General features: G+C 46.5%; 1 protein-coding gene across 1 annotated transcript in view; it reads right to left on the bottom strand.

Moving 5' to 3' along the window:
* The window catches only part of PAPPA (pappalysin 1), a 174,783-nt gene extending 157,548 nt beyond the window's left edge, over positions 1-17,235 (bottom strand). The window contains exon 1 of the mRNA XM_036393969.2: positions 16,839-17,235. Coding sequence (XP_036249862.1) covers positions 16,839-17,235 — 397 coding nt within the window. The remainder of the gene's footprint in view (positions 1-16,838) is intronic.
* Between the last annotated feature and the right edge of the window lie 1,409 nt (positions 17,236-18,644).

Here is an 18,644-nt window from a genome sequence, read left to right as displayed (position 1 = left end):
GAAGCAGAGCAATGAAGACTAACAAAATACCATGTACAGGCACGATTTTCTCTGTGCAGGGGCCTATATATACATGTGCACATGGCTTGGAGGGAGCAGACTGGGGCATTTGGAGCACTTAGCTTAAATTTGAGTTTTGAGGAACAGTCTCCAGCTGGGGATGGCTCAAATGAAATGAAATCCTGTCTCAGAACACTAATTAGTTTCAACAGGGTTTTGGTCAATGTTTGCAACTCAGCTAAAGCCACAGGAATAGGTCATTCCAGTATCCTGCATCCCCTGGACTGGTGTTCTGCCCTGAGAATGAGGCAGACCACCCAGCAAGGGCATGACAAGTTAAAGTCACCCCCAAGTTATTCTCTGCTTTCTCATCCACTCTGTTTTTAAGGGTCTGCTGCGTTGGCTTCACATTCCTGGAATTGTCAATGGTCCCCCTTCCAGAGGGAAACTTTAATTTTTGCTCCCCCAAGTCTGTTCTGGAGGTAAACTCTTTGCATCACTGAGGTCAACAATAAAGTTCTTACAACCTTCAATGAGAAAATATTTCAGTCTTGTTTTTCAGGTGGTTTTCAGACAGTGCACTGGACTGTTTATAGGGGAGAAGTCAAGTCATTGCTCAGCACATCATCCTGGAAAAAGGTGACAAGATCTAAACAGGATTAAAAATACCATATGGAACAGAGTTTTACAATTCAACTGCAGTGATGGTGAGGAAACACTACAATCAGCTGGAATCATTGTGGTGATCAGAAATAGCCTACCAGTGTCAAGAAGAGCCCACAGAAATTAAAAAGACATAAATCAAAAGATTTGAAATTAGTATCTTAGTGCTGCTTGTGCTTTATTGTTAGCTTCAATAGTTTTTCCAGTAATAGCAAAAAAAAAAACCTCAGAATACTCTGACATTAGAAGTTCTTAGACACAATATGGGTGATCACTGAATTAATTCCTCTTTAAAGACCTTTGCAGTTTGGAAAAACAATTAGTTCTATATTGAAAGCTATGGTGACAGATATTCCACCACTGCTCAGAAAGGTTTTTCAATTACTGACTGCTCTCAAGGCTAAAACACTGCTAAAATACTCTGTTCTGAAGTTGCTTAGTCTCCACTGGATCCACTGGATTTACTTATGTCCTCTAGTATTCATTTCCAACCCACAATTATCAGTTGAATATTCCCAAAACACTCATTTAAAGATCATGGTGATCAAGTCACCTCCTAATCTTCTTGAGTCCAACACTTCAAGACTTGTTACAAATCATATAATTATTGTCATTGCTAATCGTTTTTTCTCTAAATCTTCTTCCATGCAACATTCTTCTTAAACTGTAGACACCAGAATGGGACAAAGTGCTTTGGCAACAGCCACTCCAGTGTCATTACAGGGGTAACACAACCTCCCCAGTCCTGTTCAATATCTCCTTGTTTACCCAGCCAACAATGACTCCAAACCTTTGGCTGCAGCCCCGCATTGGCAGCTCACATTTGCATGCTTTATCTATTCCAACAGGCAGTTGCTGCTCCACATTCAGCTTCCAGGTGAAAGATCCTTTCCTCCCATCCATCCTTTGTGTGTGACCTGCTGCCCCTCTCTCTATATGAATGACTTCACATTTGGCTTTACTCTAATGCATAGTTTTCATGTTCTCAGCTTTTGAAAACACCCAACTGAGAGTCCTGTTTTGGTCATTGTTTACCACTCCCTGCACTCTGCAACATCTGCAAATTTTATCAGCACTGATTTTGTTTCCTTGCAGGTTGTTGACAGAAAATATTAACTAGTAAAGAGCCAAGATTGCATTGTGCTGAATAGGAGGGAATGTGGCCAGAGTCACACTGTTCAGGCAATGGCTCTGTTTTTCAGCAGGGGAAAATAAATACCTGTGATACTCATGAATACGAGCTTACACAAGTCAAGGGAAGAAAAGATGGGACAAATAGATAAGTAGGAGATTGGCAAGATGTGCCCCTGTCTTTCTGTCTCTTTGGCATTCCACAGCCTCAGTCTTCCCTTTACAGCAGCACAGGAACCCAGCACGACCCTGGCCAACAGGGCTTCTTGGCTGAGCATTCCAACCTGTTGGTGCAAAGGAGTGGCATTTGTCATTCACTGCTTCATTCATGAAGCATTAATGACATTTCCTCTTCCTTACAACAGCATCTTTCTGCAGGCTGCTGAGAGCCATCATCCCACCTTTGGAGATGGAAAGGACAGAGCTGAGGGCACCTCGCAGCAATTGCAGAGCAGAAACTAAAACCCCAAAGCAATTCCTATGCACTTCCACTCTGCCACAGAACCAGCAGCTGGAATTAGCAGGAGAGGGAGTCTGCTTCTCTCACAGAGGAGTTGCATCACTGCTGAAACAAACACCCTTTCTTTCTCCCCAAGCATCTAATTTATCGCTGAAGGAAATCTCTGTTCTCTTTCCGAAAGCACCAGCCAAAAAGGAACCTCTACCCTTTGCAACAGCCTCTGTTTTCTCTTCTGCCAACTGGTCTCTGTCCCTCCTTCCCTTATAGAACATCTTGTTGTAATGCCCTGCTAGAATAATGTTCACATAAACCCGTGTGCCTGTTCCAGCTTGTCCTGTCACCAGTGTGTGACAAGTGTCAGAGAAACCCATAAAAGCCAGGCTGTTGGCTCGACAGGGCAAAGGACACCATGTGTTGAACACATTGACAGCTCTCAATAAATAACAGCGCTGCTGAACAGCTGGTTGGATTGCTGGGGTTTGGAAGAATGTTGGCCACATTGCCTACTTGCGTGCGTCCTCCTCGGTGAGGCACAGAAAATCCTGCATGTGGGGAGAGGAAATACATCACTCCCAGATTATACCAAAGAGGAATAAAAAAAGAAAGTATCTGAATAAAAGTTAAAATCCCTACTCAAGTTTTGTGGCCAATTTTGGACATACAGAAGTGCAATAGGTTGTTGGTTTCTTGATATAGGTGCAAAAGATGCTCCTCCTGAGGGAGTGGAGAGTTGGGCGGTGGTAGGAAGAGCTGTCCTAATCTCATTTCCTTCTTCTATCTCTCATGGAATACATAACTTCCATTTCATTCAGGCCGAGCACTCTTAAGTCTGAGAGCACAGAAACTGTTCACAGAACAGTTTGGCCTTCACAGCGTGAGGCAAAACACAAGGTTTTGGCAAAAAGACTTTTGCTTCTCTGCCTCTACCATCAGTGTTTGAGGCTCAGAGAAGAGTTTGGACCAACATTCAGCCTCCTCCTGCTGCAAGGTCTCTTCCTCCAGGAGTGCAAGTGCTCCCACCCCACCTTTGCTGCCAAATCCCAGCCCTGCAGAAACCTCTGGAGAAGAAACACGGCCCCCTTGCTGTCTCATTTTGCCTCTGTGAGACGCAGCTGCTGTTGCTTGCCTCTCTGGCCTGCTCCATGGAGCCTGCAGGTGTTTGCAGATGGCCATTTCCCAGTAAAACTGGTGGTATGCCGATGTTTAAAACAAAATAAAATAAACCCCCCGTGCTACAGCGTCCAGTTGAAGACCACTGCTGTTTGAGCATTGCCTCTGCTGAGACACAGAATGTAAACAGTCTGTTTGATTAAACCATCCCTAGCAAGAGGACTGTGGGGAATTCCAGCCTTTCCCAGCAGAAGATCCTCTGCTCTTCAATAATTCAGGACTCCTCAAAGGGTAAGAATGAACTGCTCAACTTTCCTGCAAGGAGAAACTGTTGATAGTTATGCTGGAATTCTTGGAGGAAGCTCACCAGTATAAACCAGGTCCATTTCCACCACTGCTCCACCCTGCTCCTTTATTTAACCTGCTTGCAGGCAAAGGGATTGTGCAACAATGGAGAAACTCTGTCCATGCTGCAATGCAAAATGCTCACTTCTGATTTTCTTCCCCACACTGGGATGGGAGGTGAAGAGACCACACTGGGGTAGCCTTACAGATAAGACTTGACAGAAAATATTTGTTCAGTAAGAGAAATTATTCTTAAAAAAAAAAAAAAAATAGATAAGACTATTTAAAACCATCCCATTTTCAGGGTTTGGAGATTCTGCCAGCACTGGATACCTTCTGTAGTACACTTCTAAAACTTCAAGGCTCTTAGAACTAAAAGTGGGACCACAACTTCCACATCTATTATATCTGTAAAAGCTCCCTTAGCCCCAGTTTCCAAACACCCTCCTTATGGAAGAGAGGGAGTCTGGAATGGTGACACGAGCCCTGCATTGACACCCTACCTCTGCCCAAGTGTAGAACCACGGCCCTGACCAGGCTGCTTCCCTTACTGACAGAGTCTTTCTAGATCTGATGATCTTCCTGTGCACTTTGAATGGCCGGAAAGATTTATTAGAGGATTCAATTATCTCTTGGAAGGAAACAAACATCTAATCCACTCACCTTGTACCTGAGACCAAGGTGCAGTGCTAAAGACAAACCAGGAGCAGCCACAAGAAAATGGACTATTTATTCAGTTGCCCCTGTGCTGTCAGAGATTTTTGAGACCTCTGGAATGAGTCAAAAAACATCCTGTGTTTTCCAGCTGCTGGCACCATTAGCATGCTTTGCTCTTGCCCAGGATGACCACAGTCCCGTGTTACCCACTCCCCTGGGTCCTGCTCACTCCTACCTCCTGAAGGGGTGGTTCTGTGAGAATGGTGTGCAACACCAGATGTACCATCAGCCCTGTGCTCAGACTATAGTGGACAATTATCCTTTGGGCTATTTTAGTCCTTTTACAGCCTTTGCGCAACTCAAGAGCAACAGTTTTGCCAGGAGCCAGAATCTAGATTTTGATGTTAAAACAACAACAACAACAACAACAAAACAGACAGAATCAGTGAATTTACCAAGAAGAAAGTCTACAGGGTTACTGAAGTCAACCTTCCTGCTTGAGGTTCCCAAATGCTGTCCGTGCTGATTTCAAAGTAAATTTAGACCACAATTTTTCCCCACTTCTTTTATATTTTCCACAACGATGGGAAAAGATGAGGAAGACACAGAGTTAGACAGGCAAACATCTCATCAAAGAAACTTCTACAAGCAGATGCAGGGTAGGAAACATCCAGCAACCCTGCTGGCTCTAACCCACAGCCGGGCCTGGGTGCGTGGTTGATTTTCACTAACTAACTTTTCTTCCCGTGAACTTCCTCTGAGGGTGTTTGTTTATAAACAGAGGAGGGAATATTATTGCTGGAGATGGGACAGTACGGGCGGGGGTGAAGGAGTTGAGGCCACAAGCCTGGAGAGCAGAGTTCAGGAGTGTTTGTTGCCGGAAACACAAAGGGCTCACTGTAACACTGGTACATGGCCCAGTTCCACAGCCTGCAGGGATTACGATATAGGTATATGCAGAAAATACTTCAAAAAGCAAAAACAACCCCACATTGTACGAATGTTTCCCACTGCATCACCATAACCATTACACACCCAAATAAAACCACCGACAGCGGTGACGGGGGTTGGAGGTTGTTCTCCACAACATTCTCCTCTCAGCTGGGTCAGTTTCCCCATTGCATGCCTCTGTCTGTGCCCCAAATTCTACACATTCGCAGGTCTGGAGCAGCCCCCCTCCCTGGTTTCCTTTCCAAAGGAGTTACTCTAGGTTTACATTGGTGTGTTCAACAGCAGAATCTGGCTTGTATTGCTCGCCCTTCCCTCTGCCAAGTATGTTTCAAAACTGTGTGTGTAATCCATTTAGTTAACATTTGCTTTTTCTCCCAGTACTCCTTTTCTCCCTGAACATCTCCATTCACGAGCTACAGCACAGGAGGCTTCCAATTCTTGTCTAGTTTACGCTGAAAATAATTCTCATTAAATTATCACTGGTGAAAGGTGCTGTTTTGACCTCCGAGAGGCTGCTCTGTTTATCCACAAGACAGATGACATGTAAGACAGTAGTAATGCAAGCTCCAGATTTCAACTTTAGCACCTCAGACTTTACAAGCACAGATGCTGCTGCATTCAGAACAAACTCCCATGGATTGGATGTGCAGCCTCCCTGGTGATGCTCCTGACAGAAACACTGGCTGTGCCACGAGGGTGTGCACTGGGTGGGGATCCCTCCCCAAAAATCCCTTGGGGCCCCTTCTGCCACCTCTCACCTGGTCTGGATTTAACTGTGGGTAAGCTTTATGGAGTTGCTTTTGTCCTTAATTTATTAACCTGAGATATACAGAGGTGGATTTTCAGCATTTCCTAAGAAGATAAGCAGTTACAACTTCAACGTTTTACAAGCCATTTCAGCGAGTCAATACAATAATCAATGTGCAGACAGATAAAAAATATCAAAGTATTCCAATTTAAATTGGAGTACTCTGAACTAAGGGGCTTTGCTGATATTTGTTTTTCTCTCCCATTGGGGGCTGCACACACTGTTCCATGTGAGAAATACAATAATTTGTGTGGATTCAACCATCACCAGTGTGTCTGGCTCAGAGATATGAATTCCAGACCATCTGATTTTCTGCTATCTCCAAAGAGCTCGTGTCACAAATTCCAAGTGCCTTCTTCCCCAGCCCCTGTGTTGTCACCAGCAGAATGTGACCTGGCAGGTGACAGACTCCATCACCACCATGGGCTCAGTATTGCCATCATCCACTGAAGAGCCATCAACAGCTACAAGGAAATATCCTACAGGAGTTAGGGCATGTGACTCCACATGGAGAACAATCTCAGCTGAGGAATAACCACCATCATCCCTAAAAAGCAATAATAAAAAGTAACAAAAGGTGGGTTTGATTGCTGAATTTGTCACCAGCACACTGCCACATCCAGGACAAATCAGAGCATCCCTCTGTTCCTTAATTTCCCCGATTTTAAGGGATGTGTTTGCTCACACCTGAGATTTATCATCATCAGCATCAGAACATTTTGTGGCGAGTTCAAGACTATAAAACCATAACCTTGCTGAAAAGATAAAGAAAAACAACAGCACTAGGATACATTAGTACAGGAGAAAAAAACTCCATTCAAAACTAAGTAACACTGGTAACAGCAAAGGCCTTTCCTCTCCATTTCATTCCCTGTCTTAAATAAAACAAACAAAATAATGGTGATAAAATCTGTTTCCTCAATCCAGTGGATGATCTTTGTGAATATGTTTCCAACACTAACAGCAGAGAACAGACAAGGAAGAGAACGAAGGAGGGAAGGAGCCTGCAGCTGATGCTCGGTGTCGGGAACAGGGCTGCTCTTCTCCCAATTCCATGACGACAGAAGACTCCTGGGAATCAGATGAGGGAGGGGAAGATGGGTCAGAAGAGAGAAATCCATATGGGAAAGTGATTTAAAGCAAACAGAGAGACAATAAATTAGATAAGGAAAAGGAGGAAAAACACGACAGAGAGGAGGAAGGAGAAGAGATAAAAAAGCCTTAAATATCACCCAAAAGGAAGACTCGAGAGCCCCCCAGGCCCCAGGAGGTGCCCAGCACAGAACAGAGTGGCTTGTTTCTCTAACACAGCAATTCTTTTGCTTTCATGAGCTGGTATCATATCTCTCAGCTGCTGCTTCACCAGGCCAACTCCAGATGCTTCTCAGTTTCACTTCCCCCTCGCTCCCTCTCTGCGCGAGCGAGCGCTCGCTCCTTGTTTGCGCACGGTGAGGATGGATATTAAACAGAACAATATCAATAATTCCCAGAAAATAGGCGAGCCCGTGAGCCTGGCTGAGCACACGAGCACACTGCCTGCTTACCCTGTGTTCCCACAGCGCTTCCAACAGCAGCTGGCCAAAGCCACCAACCTGTGGCCACCCTCGGAGGGGACACCACCCTGCCGCGGCACAGGCGATGGGAGAGGAGCAGGAAAGCAGAGACAGTGCAGAGAGGGAAGGAGGGAAAGCAGGGGAATCGAGGACACCAGATAGTAGGGGAAAAACTGAGGCTTGGATGGTGATAAGAGAGGGTGGAGGGATTGGACGGGGAAGTCACACAATTACATCACCCTGCAGAACAGAAGATGGGAGAGTGGGTTTGGAATAGGGGAGATTTTAATGTTAAAAAAATAAAAAGGAAAAAAAGAGAGGGGAAGAAAAAGAAGAAAGCTTGGAAGAGAGGCCAGTTTGAGATTTGGAGTATAGCAAAACCAAATAAACAGGTCTGCTTCCTCTGATGTTAGGGCTTCGCAGTTTTTCTTCTCTCATGTCTAAAGCAGAAAAAGTCTGCAAAATAAAGGATACTGAAGCAAGGACCACAGACAGGTCCAGGCTGTAGAGAAGGGCTGTGGAAAACTCTCTGAAATCACAGCCAAGCTCAGTGGTATTTTTCATGATCTAGATCAGGTTTAGGATCAAGTCCATGCTTCCTGTGCAATCCAGCCCCATTCTGCCAAGGGATAATTGACCTGTGTTCATATTTGTTCACTTTTAACTGAGATACACAATGTACCCTCACTTGGTGCTGCCAAACTTAGGGATGCTCAACAGTCCTCAAATTGTTCTGATCACTGTCAATGAGGAGAGTAGAAAGCAAATTTCTGTGGTAAGATATTTCATTCCTGTCCTCTTTTTACCTTGCCTTTTTGAGTTCTGCTCTGCTCCTGCTCAGAGTAAGAGTACTTTAACTTCATGGATGGCTTTGGGGAGAGTAAACCTTATAATAGGCACTAACATCAAATCAAAGCAGTTTACAAGATGTGCCACTTGTGTCAGGATATGTGGGGAAATAAACAAGCTGCTCCTCCTTGATCATTGGAGTTTAAATGCTCTATTGATCTGGGAAGAAAATCAAAGGGTCTTTGGAAATGGTGTGTGTGTGTGCATGCATGCTCACAGCAGAGAAAATGAAGAGAAATGTGGAGAGACAGAGAAAATAGCACAACAATCAAGTATTCCTTCTCCACAGAAAGGTGAAATAAAATCAAGAATCACATCCAGATATCAGCAACCCCCAGGTTGGGAAATGGGCACAGAGCAATTGAAGAGTGAGGTCAGGGAAAAGGTACATCTTCATCTTCAGAAGCCTCTTTTTTGGGAAAACAAAGAACCAAAATGCACAGCACAGCAACTGTGCCCAGAACAATGCATGAAGCAAATGTCCAGAACCCAGGCAATAGAAGAGTTCAATATATTTTGCATTTATGAAATAGGAAGATTAATTTATACTCCCCATGTAAACAGTACTAGCTGGAAAAATTGGTAGCACTGAGAGGAGGGTAAATGAAGAAAAAGATTATATTAGACTTGCTGATGCACTTGAGAGAAAAAAAACATAGAGGATTTTGATCAAACAAGTATTTTCTGATGCTTTTTCTCAATCATCTGGAATATAAGATGTGAAGGAGTAAAAACACAATCAAGCATTCATTCCTACTACAACTTTAGGGATGTAGGGACTGCCACACAGGCTAAGACCAGAGAAGGGTGGGAAATGTTTGATAAAATATTTTTCTCAGGAAAAGGGGAAATTAATAAAAACAGACTATCTGTGGGAAAGGATCGGTTTTGGCAAATATTCCAACTTAAAATTTCAATAGAAGTTTCGTAACTGTCAAAACACCTGATTCATTTTAAGTCTCTGAAAATAACAAAGCTGATACCTTTTACCAGTCAATGTTTTTCTTTCTCATACTTAACAGTTTTCTCAACCAATGTTTTGGATTTTAGGTACTTAAGATGTTGTCGATCTGTCTTTCTCTTTTCCTGTCTTACATTAAAATGGTGACTCCCAGTCTTAGCTAAAGAGCTTTGGTTTATAGTAGAGCACTGGGAAATCATCTGTGGCCTGTGCTGTATCAGAACCTACAAAGTGGATTTTCTGTGAATGTTTGGACTAATTATCTGCTGTTATATCCCTGACACTGCAGGGGACTGAATTTGGCAACCCAGGTGGTCCCTCCTCTGCCTCAGCTCCTCTAATTTCTATTGGGGAAAAGAAAAGAGGAGCTGAAAAAGCAACAGATAAAATTAGAAGCAAAACTATTATATGGGAGCATTTCAGTTGACCCCAGTCATGGAAGGGTTTATTTTTGTTTTTTCAATATGTCTTTTTGAAAAAAAACACTATACTTTGGTTCTTTTTTTTTTTCCTGGCTCAGACCAGCATGAAAACTCAACGTGAAAGCACTTGGTTAATCCTGTGGCCTTGAGAGCACCTAAACCCTGTTCGTTCTGCAATATTTTTCCATAAAATGTTTTGGGTTGGAAGGGACCTTTAAAAGCCATCTCATCCCACCCCAGTGCCATGGCAGGGACACCTCCCACTGTCCCAGGTGCTCCCAGCCCTGCCCAGCCTGGCCTTGGGCACTGCCAGGGATCCAGGGGCAGCCCCAGCTGCTCTGGGCACCTGTGCCAGGGCCTGCCCACCCTCACAGGGGAGAATTCTTTCCTAATCTCCAATCTAAACCCACTCTGAGTGGGAAGCCATTCTCTCTTGTCCTGGCACTCCAGGCCCTTGGAAATTGTCTCTCTCCATCTTATTGGCTCATGCAGGCCCTGCAAGGCCACAGTGAAGTTTCCTCTGAAGGTTTTCTCCTCCAGGTGAACAATCCCAGCTGTCCCAGCCTCTCCTCCCAGCAGAGCTGCTCCATCCTCTGATCCCCCTGGTGCCTCCTCTGGATCTCTGCAGCAGCTCCAGCTCCTGCCTGTGCTGGGCCAGGGCTGGGGCAGCTCTGCAGGTGGGGTCTCACCTGAGCACAGGGCACAGGGCACAATCCCCCCTGCCCTGCTGCCCACACTCCTCCTGACACACCCCAGGGCACAACTGGCTTCCTGGGCTGCCAGGGTGTGAAACACTTTTGAGTTAAAAGTGCTCCTGGATGGATTGTGGCTTCACCTCTCTTATGACAGACCCCTGTCCTGGCAGAGCCAGACCCAGGCTCCAAGGAAGGCATTTCTGCACCAAACCTCCCTGCTCCCCCCAGCTGGCTGCCCGTAAGCTGAGTCAGGCCCCAGTGACCAGCGAGGTGTCCACTGGCACTTGGATCTTTGCTGGTCACTGTGCTCAGCCAAGGGTCTCTCCCACCCTTGGCAAAGCTGAGTGCACTCAAAGACCGTGGGGCTGCCTCAGCAAACACCTGGGTCAGTTGTGCAAGAAGAGACCTGCCCAGTTCAGCACTGGAAATTGGCCCCTACCTGTGTGGAGGGTCTGGGTTACGATTCCCAGGGAGCCAGTGGCACAGACATCTTTTATGGAAAATCCTTTCCTTAGGATTTTTCCTCCTGAGAAGCTGAGAGGCCTCAGGAACAAAATGTAACCAATGATTATCTGCTGCTGTGGAATGCAACAGGTGCATCTGTGATTGGGCTCATGTGGTTGTTTCTATTTAATGGCCAATCAAAGTCAGCTGGCTCAGACTTTGTCCGAGACAGAGCCTTTGTTATCATTCTTTCTTATTCTATTCTTAGCTAGCCTTCTGATGAAATCCTTTCTTCTATTCTTTTAGTATAGTTTTATTATAATATATATCATAAAATAATAAATCAGCCTTCTGAAACATGGAGTCAGATCCTCATCTCTTCCCTCATCCTCAGACCCCTCTGGACACGGTCACAGAGCCAGCATCAGTGAGCCCCTCTGGGATTTGGGATTTCAGCTCATCCCTCCCGGTGCCACATGCGGCTGGGGCTGACAGGGGCCACCTGTGCTCAGTGCAGCCACAGCCTCAGCAGCCCTTGGTCACCTACAACCCCCTCCTGGCATGGTGGGGTGGGACTGGGGGCCTGGAGAGCGGCTCCAGCCCGATTCCCGGGGTGCTCCAACCCCGCCCAGGGCTGGCTGTGGCCATGGCTTCGCGTGCCAAGGCTCTCCAAGGGCTTCCCCTGGCCCTCAGCAGTGAGCCCGCCCTGCACAGCTCTGCTCTGTGCTCCTCCAGACATCCCCAGCAGTCCCTGAGGACAGCCCTGCTCCTGCTCTCTCTCCAAACACCATCCTCTCCTCTTGCTTTCTGTCTCACGCGAGTTGTTCCAACTGAAACAGCCTGGCTTGAAATAAATCAGGCTGAAACGAAGCTTGGAGAGGCAAACTCAGGCTGGGACACACTCCTGTGCCTACAGGAGGCAGCCATATGTCATTTAGGAATCTAAATTTGCCACCCTTCACACACAGAGTCAAATTGCCCTCACTGTTTTATTACCATTTAATTAATTAGAGCAGCCTACGTGTAAGTGCTTTAAGGGAAAAAAAAACCAGCTTTCTTCTAACTGTGCTGTTCTGACTCTAGAGTGTAGCTGGTCAAAAGAATGAGACCAGATTAAATTGGAAATGTTATAGAAAGAAAAACCAGTTTCTTATTTTTGTCCCAGCTTCCACAGGCTGAAGGAAATATGCTGCTCAAATGCAAATATTTAGTAAATGACAAGCTGTGAGGGTATTTTGTTCAGTGACCTATGAGTCAAGCCATGTCCAGGTACATAGTCATGAAGTGGATAATCATTTGAACCCATCCACTGGGAAGCCAAACCCACACAGCTTCCCCCACCCTTCAGGATGGTGTTTTAGAGATTTGTCACCTTGCAGGAACATCTGTGCAGGTGTTCCAGCTCCTGTCACTCCACTCTGCCCACCATGGCCAGCACCCTGGGACCTTGCACATGCCAGCACTCATTACACAACAGAACTACAAGTTTTATATTTGACTTCTCCTTCATTGCAGTTCTTCGTTACAGAACACAACTAGAAAGTTCATACAGTTGAAAAACAGGCTGTTGAAAATGCCACATGATCTACCTGCCTATTGTTTTAACACCAGTGAAACTCTGAATAAAATCTCTTTTGAAAACATCCTCAAGTTCCCAGCACACCCAGCACAAGGATCAGCTCTGGAGATAGGATCCAGCTCACCAATTCTACCCGAAGCATATTAAAGCAATATCAGAGTCCAAAACTTCAGAAAGAAACAACTCCCCAAAGCAAGCATGTATTCCTTAACTCTGCAAAGGGACTAGACCTATGCAGTGTCAATTACATATCTTTATAATTGCTTAATTATTGGACCCTGACACAGATGTTTCTCAGTCCCTTACATGCAAAAGCTGTGGCTTTAAGTGAGCTCCACCATGCTGATTTTGGCTTTTCTTTCCCTTTGGATTCTGCTGCAGTTTTATGTTCATCAAGGACTGAAGTTGGGAAAACATAGGCACTCCCTTACATATGAAGCCTTATTAAGCTGGGATCATGCTCCCTGTTGGCAGGCTGAGGAATAGAGAGACGGAAGGGAATGAAACCAAGAAGTGGGGGGGAAAAAACAACAAAACAAAAACAAAACAAACAAACAAAAAAAAAACTTTCACTCTTCAGAGCAGGCACGCCTTCTTACTCCGATCATTCATCCCGCTCCTCTCAGCTCCCAGCCAGCAAAGAGTCAACATCTCTCTCCTGTGAAAACACGAACCCCCCCAGAGCCCAGAGAACACCCTGACAGGGACTGGGGAGCATCCCCTTTCTCAGGCTGGGCTTGAGTTTTCACAGTGCAACCCAAACACCTTTGATTCCAACAGCAGCAAGGTCAGCAGAGCTTTGAAGCCTCTCATTCCGCATGGTGTGTGTGTGCATTACCTAACCCAGCACAGCCCCTCCTTAACCCTTTCCTGCCCCAGCGGGGAAAGGTGCCCGGAGCGGCTGAGCGACTCCGTGCGCACATGTGCGTGTTTACAGAGGGATGTGCTGAGCTGCGGGCTGGGTGCGCACATCCCAGCGGGGTTCGTGCGAGAACTCTGCGGCCCGGGAGGGATGGAGAGAGGCATGGAGGGAGGGAGGGATGGAGGGTGAGTGCGCAGGAGCCGGGAGCTGCTCCGGGAGCCGCTCCGAGGAGCGCAGCCCAGCCCCGACAGGGCTCCTGAGCTTTTGCGTAACGCAGATCAATGGGTCAGACTTGCAGTTTCCCAACAGCTTTCCCTCTGACAAATGCCAGAGCAGATAGCAGCGGAGTCAAACAGGGCGGCAATAACATCGCTGCCAAGCAGCGTGAAAATTGGCAGAGCCTGGCACCAGGACTGCCTCTCATCAGACACAGGGCATGGCCCGGCACAATGACGAACCCACTTAACAGCGCTGTAAAATTAGCCATTTATGAAAACAAATTGAATACTGCAGCAGAGGGTGACGTAAGGAGAGTTGGCTCCAGACAGAAACTCCTGTAGCCTGGATTAGCAGAAGAACTCCGTTATGTCAGGGCTCAGGCACAGGAGCTGATAACAACTTGGGTCCTACATGAGATTTTTAACAGGCACAACAGGTTGCCCCTATAGGCACACATGGGGCTGCTCCTGTACCATTTGCAGTAATTTCTTATATGCCAGCAGAGAGTGGTGCAAGAGGAGCAGAGCAGAAAGTGGGGGGCAGAAAGTAGTGGAAGACACAGGAGCAACTCTGAAAAAGAGGTGTATTCCAGTCAATCCCACCCCTTCCCTCAGATCTGTACAGCCACACAGCTTCCCACTTTGCCACTGGGATGAAAGTTGGGGAGAAATTCACTTCTGGTACTGCCAGCAAATGTGCCCCGGTCCCTTCCCCTCCAAACACCCAGATTTCAGTGGGGTCCTACAGATGCAAATGCAACAGCAGAACTGAGCTCCTCAGTCTGTCACATCCCAAAACAGTGAGAATGTGAAAGCCAAGAGTTTTGGCAGCCAGAACCCTTGATTTCCTCATTGAGGGAAGCGTAATCTCTCCCTAAGCTTGCTGCAGGTCTGGGAGGCTGTGGTGTGCAGAGGATACTCCAAGTGAGTTCCTCTTGGACCTCTTCCAGGTGTTTACACACAGAGCCAAACCTGGCTCCTCTTCAAGAGTGCGTGTGAGGGGGGCAGGGGGAGCTTAAAAATAAAATAAAAATCACAAAGTCCTCCCGAGCTGAGCTGAAGCTCTACAGTGCAAAACTGGGGCATTTCTCTTCATTTTTCACAGTGGAATGTTATTTCCATGCATAAAATGGGTCAAGTGTTTTATACAGGCAACAACCTAACCTCCCCCATCCAATTAAAGTATTTTACTACAAATGATCTTTGTGTGTGTTTGTCTAGGTTCCCTGTCGTGAGAATTAGAGATACTTGCACCAAAGATTGACATGGGGTCCTAGGTGTTGGATTAAGCACGTTAAAAAATACCCTGACCCTGTTTTGGGACCGATGAGATCTGTGTAAACCCCAATTCTGCCTTTCCCAACTTGAAAGGGAAGCACTTTGAGCCCTGGGGTTTAAGTTAGGGTTGGGAACCAGAAGAGCAGAGTGTGAGAAAGCCAGGGGGAATAAATCAAGGAATAACGTGGTTCACCTATGAAATCACTGCTCTGAAGGCACACGGGACCAGCCCATGCCCGGCACCTCCTGCCCACCCCGGCAGCTCCGCACAAGCGGCGTCTCCCTCCTCACAAGCGAGCGCAGCAGCTGCGATTAAGGAAAGTTAAGGAAAAGCACGGCTGACTTCATCTCGGGTTGTTTTTTTTTTTTTGTTTTGTTTTTGTTTTTGTTTTTGTTTTGCTTTCTTTAGGACAAAGCAACTTTCTTGCGAGGCAGCAGCGGCGGCGGTCGGGGATGGGGCAGCGGAGCGGGGATGTGGCAGCAGGGAGGGCGGCAGGGGACAGCGGGGACAGCGGGGACAGCGAGCGGGGCTGGCGGGGCAGCGGCGCCGCCGGCACAGGCAGCGCTGCCTCCTGCGAGGAAGCGACTCCGCTTAAAGGGAAAGGGGAAATCCTCCCTGTCTCTTTAAGGCATCCTAGGACATGGAAACCTTGTACTTTCAGGGAATCTCCTTGCCAAAAGAACTGTAAAACATGTCTTCCCCCCGCCCCCCCAGTACCCGTTTCTCTTTCTGACTGGTTTCCTTTTTTTTATTTTTTTTATTTTTTTTAAGGGCATTTCCATTTTCTATGACTTCCTTCAGAGGAAAGATGGATGTGGCGACATTTATAAGGGTTTGTAACCCTCCGAAAAGTATCCGATTTCACGACAACTTCGCTGCACTTTATCACTAAAGCGAGGAAAGGGCGGGAGGTAGAGGGAGGGAGGGGGAGAGGGAGCGAACGCGAGGAGAGGGACCCAAATTCAGGATGGGCTCATAAAATTTAAATAAGAAAAGTGCAATGCTCCTTGTTATTGTCCAGCTCAGACAGCTTAGACTGGTAGCTGCTTTGAGTACTAAATGATTTTATAGGGCTGTTTGACCTTAGAATCATTGATGTTACACTTGCCATTTCTAAGGGGAGACAAAAATACTCCACACATCCTCTAGCTGCAGTGCGAGTCCCAGCCGTAGCTGAGTGTCGAGGGGTTGGGAACTTTATAAACTCATTTGATTCATTTGAGGTTTCACAATAGCCAAAAAGTTCCTTTATAGCTTTTTGGAAACCACATGCTAACACTGCATCTAAAGAGCGAACAGTGGAGTACACTAAAAAGCCAATAAAACCAAGGAAATCGTAGGGGGACCTTAGATATGCGTTTCTTTGCAGCCACACACCAGTCACATACATTTCTTTCCATACATACAAACAAGCCACTTTCAAACGCTCTACTTACAGTTTTCCAACCTGAAAACCAGACAAAACCCCACCGTAAGAGCTGCCTCTTCTACCTGCACCTCACTCCGCGCACCCAGCAAGACAGAAACCACCCCAGGGCACTGCCATTTCCCCTATGCAAAAGTTTACATAACTTTTCCTGCGAGCCTATACTTCCAGCCGGTCCGCAGAGCTCCGGGATCTCCCGGAATATCTGGCGGGGCGAAGGCGAGCCCGGCGTGCTGGCAGAGGCGCTGCCATCCATCCATGCATCCATCCATCCATCCATGCATCCATGCATCCATCCCCCGTGTGCCGCGGGGCACTCCCGCGGGGCTGGGTGTGCACAGCCCCGCTCCCGGACACACGCACGCCTCCAGCCGGCTCCCGGCACGGAGCGGGGATGCTGCAGCCACAGGCACGGCCAGACCTACCTGCAATGACAGCCGGAGATCTCTGTCCGCCTTCGGCTTTCAGCCACACTTGCAAAGTGAAGGCATCTCGGGGCAGCTCAACGTCTGCCTTCAGCCGCAGCTGATCACCTTGGCCACTGAAATAGAGCGCCCTGCTCGGGGTAAGGGACTCCTCTTCGTCCTTTACCTCCCGCTGTTGCCTCCTGCGGGGGACATGCCCAGGCTCCAGCCCAGCAGTGGAGCGCCTTCCTCGGGCTAACCTGGTGGCACAGGTGCCCGGGGCAGTGTGGAGGAGCTGGCGGCTGTGCCTGGTGTCCCTTCGTGCCCTGCGGGAGCGCTCGTCCATCCCACATTCGGGTCCACTGGCTAGGGCTGTACAGAGAAGCGCAAGAGGCAGCAGCAAACTCCAGAGCTGCATTTCCAATCTTCCCCCCCCTTCTCCCCTGCAAATCCTCCCGATCTGCCAGCTTTGGGCTCCTCCTTGCCTTGACTTTCTTCTCTTGTTCACCCTTCTTGGTATTTGCTCTTTTTATAACCCTTCTCAGTTGCTTTTTCTTTTCTTTTTTTCTTTTTCTTTCTTTCTTTTTCCTGCTTATAGATTTTTTTTCTCCTTAAAACAAATAAAAATCAAATAAATCAAAACTCCTTCTTGGTTGAAATGTATTTCTCTGTTCTTCCTTCTCTATCTGTCTTCTTCTCCTCTATTCCTCCACAGCTGGAACTCCTCTCTCTCTTCTTTTCTCTGCTGAATTTTCTTCCCTTTATTTTTTTTTTTCTTCTTAAAAAAAACACACACACACACACTCACACACACTCAAAACAAAACAAAAAACCAAAACAACCCCCCAGCTTTCTCCAAGACTCAGACCCACTGATTTCCCTCCCCCCAAAAGATGCTCTAATCTATTTATTTTTTTGGCCTCTTTATAACATAAGCCACAACCCCCTCCTTTCCCCCAACCTCCCCCCCTCCCTTCTTCTCCACAAAATGAAAGAAAAGAGAAAAAGCCCCTCAGAAGATGAGTAAACAAGAATATGCTAATCTACTCTAGGGTGCTCCACCTTCCCAATTGAATGATTCCCATTAAAACTGCAGGGATCATGACTAATCAATCAGCTTGAAGGAGCAGATAGCTCCAGAGGTTCAAACACTTTTGCTGTTTTCCTTTTCCCCCTTTCTTTTCCTCTCTTCCTCTTTTTTCACTTCCCCCCCCCCTTATTTATTTTTTAAAGAAGACAATCAAGATGAATGGATCAATGTGACAAAAATCCTGCACCCCCCTTTTTGCAATCTCCCCAGCTTTCTTTCTCAGTCCAGTCCAAAACACACATTCCTATTTTTTTTTTCTTGGCAAAAGAGAAAGCTATTTCTCCTCTCAGACTCCCCGTTGCACTTTGCTGGTAAACCTTATGCTCCTCTGCAGCACATAAAGAGTCTTGAAACTTGAGTCTCAGATATTTTTTTTTTTAATTGCTTTCTTTCTTTCTCTCTTTTCCACTCTCTCTCTCTCTCTTTTTCTAATTCCTTCTTTTCCTCTTATTATTTTCTCAAAGTTATGCAATCAGCCAGGCTCTCCCTTTTGTGGTCCCCCTCAGTGCAGTTGTGTGCAGCTAATCCAAATGTTGCATCAAAGGTCCCCATCGAATCATCAGGAGCTAAAAGGAGAGAAGCTTTTTGAAGAGCATTTGCCTTCCAGAAGCTGTAGCAACAGAGTAGGATTTGGCTTTTGAGTGCTCCAAAGGCTCCTGGGTTATTTTTTGGAAATAATAATTAAAAAAAAAAAATCAATTATTCATTTTATTGGTGGATTGAATCAAAAAATCCTC

The sequence above is a fragment of the Molothrus ater genome, chromosome 20 (assembly GCF_012460135.2).
Source record: "Molothrus ater isolate BHLD 08-10-18 breed brown headed cowbird chromosome 20, BPBGC_Mater_1.1, whole genome shotgun sequence".
Lineage (NCBI taxonomy): Eukaryota > Metazoa > Chordata > Aves > Passeriformes > Icteridae > Molothrus > Molothrus ater.
This window is presented reverse-complemented; position numbering and strand designations above follow the sequence as displayed.